Genomic DNA, 5,483 nt, shown 5'->3' with positions numbered 1-5,483 from the left:
TCTGCTTCTCTTTCGTGTTTCTAATTTCTTGAAGAAAAAAGAGAAGAGAATCCACCTGGCTCCCAGAAACACCAGTTGTTAATGTTCTAAGCTCGGGGTCTTCCTTAGAGACCCTGCAAATGTATTAAGGACGGTGGGGAGAGATAATCTCATACAGCTGCGCAAATGAGGTCGTTCTTAACATAGGAAGGTGGAGACTGGGCTGAAAATGAAAAATAGAACGTCTCACCCCTAATAGAAATTTCTGGAAGGCACGTCAGGCCCGGGGCACTATGGAGCAGGAGTTGGCCCTGTCACTGAGTTGAGATCTCTTTGTCCTGCAGCTTAGGCCACATTCTGTCCGGTCGTTGTCAGCCCCTGTCTTAGGTGATCACTAAGGCAAGTGTTGATTCCTTCTGCTTTTGAGTCTTCTGCCCCTATAAAGCAAGAGGCGTGGAGGGACTTCCTTCTCCAAATCAAAGTTCGTCATCTGTCTGACCAGCTAGGTTTCTGTGGGTCTCATACTCATCAAGGGCTTTTTACGTCGAAGAACGTGAGGATGGGGAGCAGCTGCCTGAGAATTTTCTTAGATGCTATTCAGACCCTTTGTGAGCACGCGTGTTGTTCCCGGTGTTGCCGTGGTGGATGCCTCCTCCGAGGTGTCAGTTTTCTTCCCCATCCACTGTGGGCCCCAGCACCAGCTGGTCCCCGTGAGTAGCAGCGACTGCTGCTTCTTAGGCATTTGGTGACGCCGCCTGCACGGTAGCTGGCGCACGTACTTCTCCACACTCAGCCTCTTGCGTCTGTTTTGCTCGGAAACATACAGCTCCGCTGCAGGCCCTGGTCCGGTGACCTCTGCCTCCTCTGGTGCAGCTCGTCCATGGCCTTGGAGTCCAGCAGTCGCAGCTGTTCCCGCAGGGGATGGTTAGCCTGTGGGACCGAGGGACAGGGTGTTGGTGGAGAGGCTGGAAACCTGTGTGTGTTCCTGCCTCCCTCTCTCTCCGTCCCAGCATCTGGAAGTTAAATCCAAGAACGGGACCAAACGGATGGCTTCATAGCCCTTGCCCAATCTCCCCTTTGTTGGGGGATCAAGGTCAGCATCCTTCCTCCGGGGAGGTGTGGCTTCTGTTGTTTCTCAGTAACCACACATGTTTTCTGCTCATTTCGTTCTGTTAGTGAAATTCTGGTAGCACATTGCATGCTGTGAGTGAAAGAGAAATTCTACAAAAAAGATCTCTTTAAGAATGAGGAGTAGAAGAGGTCCTATTTAAAAGATCTCCTTCTCATGCATTCCACTTGGCCTTGACATTCAGTATTTGGAAAAGGGTCTTTAAAAAAAACCAGGTCTGTTATAGAAAATCCTTTTTCAAATACTCCTTATCCCAGGGAGATTTGTTTTATACCTTCCAGCCCCAGCTGTTGTCAGCCTCAGCCGCCTTAGAGAACGAAATCCACCTTGTCCCTCAATGCCTTTGGCTCATGGGATTCAGTTCAAGTCTGGTCAGGTCTCCTTGGCCGGGGTTTTTGTTCTGTGAACAGACCCTCAGTTGTGTCTCATGTGTCGACATTCACTCGTGACTCTGTACTTGCTTGCTCAGAGGATAGTTAGGTCGGCTCTTAAAATGCATTCAGCAGACGACTTAAAAACATCAATTGCTTCATTTGTATGCAAATAGAAAGTGCTGGATAATTATATATTATACGCCTTTGTGTGAGTTCACTTAATCCTTGAAGCAGCCTCTGTCTCAAAGGAGTATGCCCTTACTGGGAAAGGGTATGTGAATGGTACATTTATTCCTAGAGAGGGCAGATTGTTTACATCATGTCTGGACTTTTGTCTAGCTAGGTAGACAGTTCTGCCACCCCAGCAACTCCATAAAAAAGAAGTCTACATAGATAAAGAAGTCTGCATAGGCACTGTTCTGTGTCTTACTATATACTTTTGAATTTTAGCCAACGGAGAAGTATTTGAGTTGTGGTTTAACTGTAGAACAAAAGAATACAGGCATACTGAGAGATACTTGGCTTTGGTTCCAGAGCACCCCGATAAAGTGAGTGTTGCAATTAAGTGAGGTGAGTGGATGTTTTGGTTTCCCAGTGCATATAAAATTATGTTCACACTATCCCATAGCCTCTTAAGTGTGCAATAGCATTGTGTCTAAAAAAAGTATATTCCTTTATTAAAGAATTTGGCTACAGAATGCTCACCATCATCTGAGCTTTCAGTGAATTATAATCCCTGGTCACAGTCCACCGTGACGAATATAATAATAATGGAAAAGTTTGAGATACAAGAATTACCAAAATGTGACAAAGTAAGCAAGTGCTGTCGGGAAGACGGCGCTCACAGACTTGTTCAGCACAGGGTTGCCACACATCTTCAATTTTTAAAAACCACACTGACTGCAAAGTGCAGTAAGATGAGGTGTGTCTGTAATGGTTAAAAGGAAGAATATTAAAAATAGCACATTTAATTCTTGAAGAGCACTGGGAAGGTTTGGCCACTCTGGCTCTGCCGTCCCTAGAAATGGATTACAGTTAACCGTGACCTGCTGGTCTGCCTCTTGTTCTCAGTTGTACATTAAAGATTGGCCTGTCACCAGGAGGAAGTGTCTGTATTCAGCAGAAATTCAAGAAGAAGTACTTTTTTTTTTTTTTTTTTAATTACCAAGTGAACTGAGTATCTAAAGCCAATAGGAAGAGGGACTATGGTAAAGATGGCGGGTCGTACAAATGCAGCATCCCGTAGACTGATTCGCGGAGAGTCGGAATTCTGCTCTTTGGCCAGATGTATTACACGCAGTCAGAGGCTGAATAACCTGCCACAGAAAATACAGGACGCCTTTTTGTCCGCCTGTGATCTAAGAAAAAGGCAATAATGTAAACTTTCTCAGTCGCTCTTATTTCTAAATGAACGCCTGTGAATTTTAAGCCACGTAATGTTTCTTAGCTTTGGTTGCTGCGTTGGGGACCGGAGTCTGCAGAGCCTGGAACACCTCTAAGTGCCCTGAGACAGCCGTCTGGAGGAGGTGGGAGTGAAAGCCGACCGAACTGCGCCCGTTTAGTAGCCTCTCTCCTTCGTCTGTTGCTCTGGGGTGGGCTGAGGGTATAAATCTTAGCCATACTTTCTTTCCTGTGCCTAGGCAGGACACACAAGCCCTTCAGATGACCAATTCTCTGGGGGAGCAATTACTACTCACTGGCTTCCTGAGCAGCTTGATAATGTTCCGCTCCTGTTTTCAGCAGGGCTGCGGCCGAGGCAATGATTTGATCATAACGGACCCTGATTAGATTAAGGAGCCATTTGCTTCTGGATGATGATGTTGATAAAAAAGGGTTGATGTCCACACTCCCTGCTATTTTAAAGGTCAAAAAACCCCCAGTCTTTAATCACAAACTTACAACAAAAAGCAAAATAATCTGAAGCAGCATAAAGTTTGCTTTTTCTTCATTGTTACATCTGGGAAAGGGTCTGTTCTTTATTTGCCGAAACCCTAACTGGCTCTTTTTGCATCACTCCTGGGAGTTGAAATTGGGAGTGGGCTCACTGGGACGGTGCCTGTACAGTGCGTCTCTAAACTGCTAAACTCGGTCAGTTAGAATCAAGCACTCAGGAGCTCTTGGTTCTCCAATCTCCTGTTTCTCACATACATGCATACGTGCATGCTCACACTTACGTGTTTTTAAGAGAACAGCCCTTGCTGTAGTTGGAAAGTCATAAGTGAAAGTCATTTGTATAGTGGTTCTTCTAGTCTGAGACTCAAGAGTAGGATAGGGCTCCTCTTCAATATGAGCTTGTTAGAAAAGGATTTGGATTGTATCCCACCGGCAGTGTTGAGAAAAGCAAGACAAGAAGGGGCATGAAAAAAAAAATCCCCTAGTGTACCACTTGCTCAGCCCATCTGATCAGGAGTTCTGCAGGCATCCTTAGAGCCTGTGGGCTGTGGTGGTGAAACGGGGTGGGGGCGGGGGAGGCAGGCGGGGTTGCCAGTGCCCCGCCTGGCCTGGGATGGGCTCTGCGCAGCTCCCTGATTGCTCAGGGACCACGTGGAGACTGTGATTGGTCTCTAGACCACACCTAGTTGGTGAGTGCAGCTGCTCCCTGAATATCCCACAGCTCCGCTTAGATCGCTGGAGTGCGCGCACGCCTACCTTCAGACACCAGACCGGGAGAGGAACCGTGGAGCTGCTGCAGCAGAGGAGTCGTGGAAACTTTGCTGAGTGAGTGAAATGGGGAGAGAAGGAAGCTAGTGGCTGGCCCTAAGGGAAGTTGCTGGGCAGGACAGCAATGGAGATGAAGAGCTGGTTTGTGATTGTTGCCATATAATTCCATCTGTGGTGGAAGATAGCAGGACTGGAACAGGTGCACAGGAGCACAATTGGGAAGGAAATAAGCCCAGAATCAAATTGATGCCCACCCCTTGGCACTCCTGCAATACTGGCTGCCCGTGAGGGCAAGTGTCCTGCCCACAAAGCAAACATTTTCAAACTCTGCATGCTGTCAAGCCTTGGGGTCCAGGGAATTGCAAAGGGTGTCAGTGAGGACCTGCTGTCTTCTCCCACCCGAATGGGTCTCTCTCTCCTCTTCCCCTCCCAGGCAGCACTGACAGCTGGGGCTGCATCTTGAATGATGGGAAAAGCAAGCCTTACTCCACCAGGCCATTAGCAGCACTCACAGCATTAAAAATGCAGGAGGTGGATGGGAGGACAGAGGGCCGGTGATGAAGACTAATGCAGCAGCTGAGACTGGGAACAGACAGCATTCTCTCTCCTCAGAACCCAGATCCAGATTAGGAGCCAAAGAGTGAGGGGAACTTTTGGCTTTAAAGATTTCTATAGTGTAAACGCTAAGAGGGCCTCTAGCTGGTTGTTAGGGAGAAAATCAGAACTTTGGGCTTCTTCAGCCTTAGGACAGCATGTTTACCCTTTTGAAGGCCAGGACCTAGCCTAGCCTCCTGTGTCCACATCGCCTACGACACTGCCTGGCTCAGCAGCGCTGGCTCGGTGGCTGGGGGGCGGTGGAGGAGGTGACCCTGCGGGGGGACCGTCCCCTTTGCGTGCTCAGGGACTCCCGAGTGCCCCTGCCCCGCAGGTCCTCGGGCCGCCCGCGTACGGCGATGCCGGCCTCGTCCACCATCCACGTGCTGCAGCTGCTGCGAGAGCTGCTGGCCTTCGTGCTCCTCAGCTACACAGTGCTCATCGGGGCGCTGCTGCTGGCCGGCTGGACCACCTACTTCCTGGTGCTGAAGTGACAGCGCCCAGAACCCCGCCCCACGCCGTGCCCGCCTCGCGCCCGCCCCCACCCGCCCGCCCCACGGCGCGCTGCCCTGCCTCCCCGCCGGACGCGCTCCACTCGCTGACAGAAGAGCCCTGCGCCTCGCGCCCGGGCTAGGGCTGCCTCTCGAGGCACGGCCACGCCCGGGTTGGAGTCCAAGCTCCCCTCACGACGGCCGACTCTGCTCCGCCCGCTCCTCGCCCTCAGGCCCAGGGCCCGCCCCGTCCCG

General features: G+C 50.2%; 1 protein-coding gene across 1 annotated transcript; it reads left to right on the top strand.

The window, feature by feature from the left end:
* Positions 1-5,096: 5,096 nt before the first annotated feature.
* LOC308354114 (uncharacterized protein) lies at positions 5,097-5,231 on the top strand (the record flags this gene model as incomplete). The annotated part of the gene is made up of 1 exon (XM_080821410.1): positions 5,097-5,231. The coding sequence occupies one exon, from the start codon at positions 5,097-5,099 to the stop codon at positions 5,229-5,231; it is 135 nt and encodes a 44-aa protein (XP_080677536.1).
* Positions 5,232-5,483: the final 252 nt, after the last annotated feature.

This window comes from Martes martes, assembly GCF_963455335.1.
Source record: "Martes martes genome assembly, chromosome: 13".
In the NCBI taxonomy this organism is placed as follows: domain Eukaryota; kingdom Metazoa; phylum Chordata; class Mammalia; order Carnivora; family Mustelidae; genus Martes; species Martes martes.
This window is presented reverse-complemented; position numbering and strand designations above follow the sequence as displayed.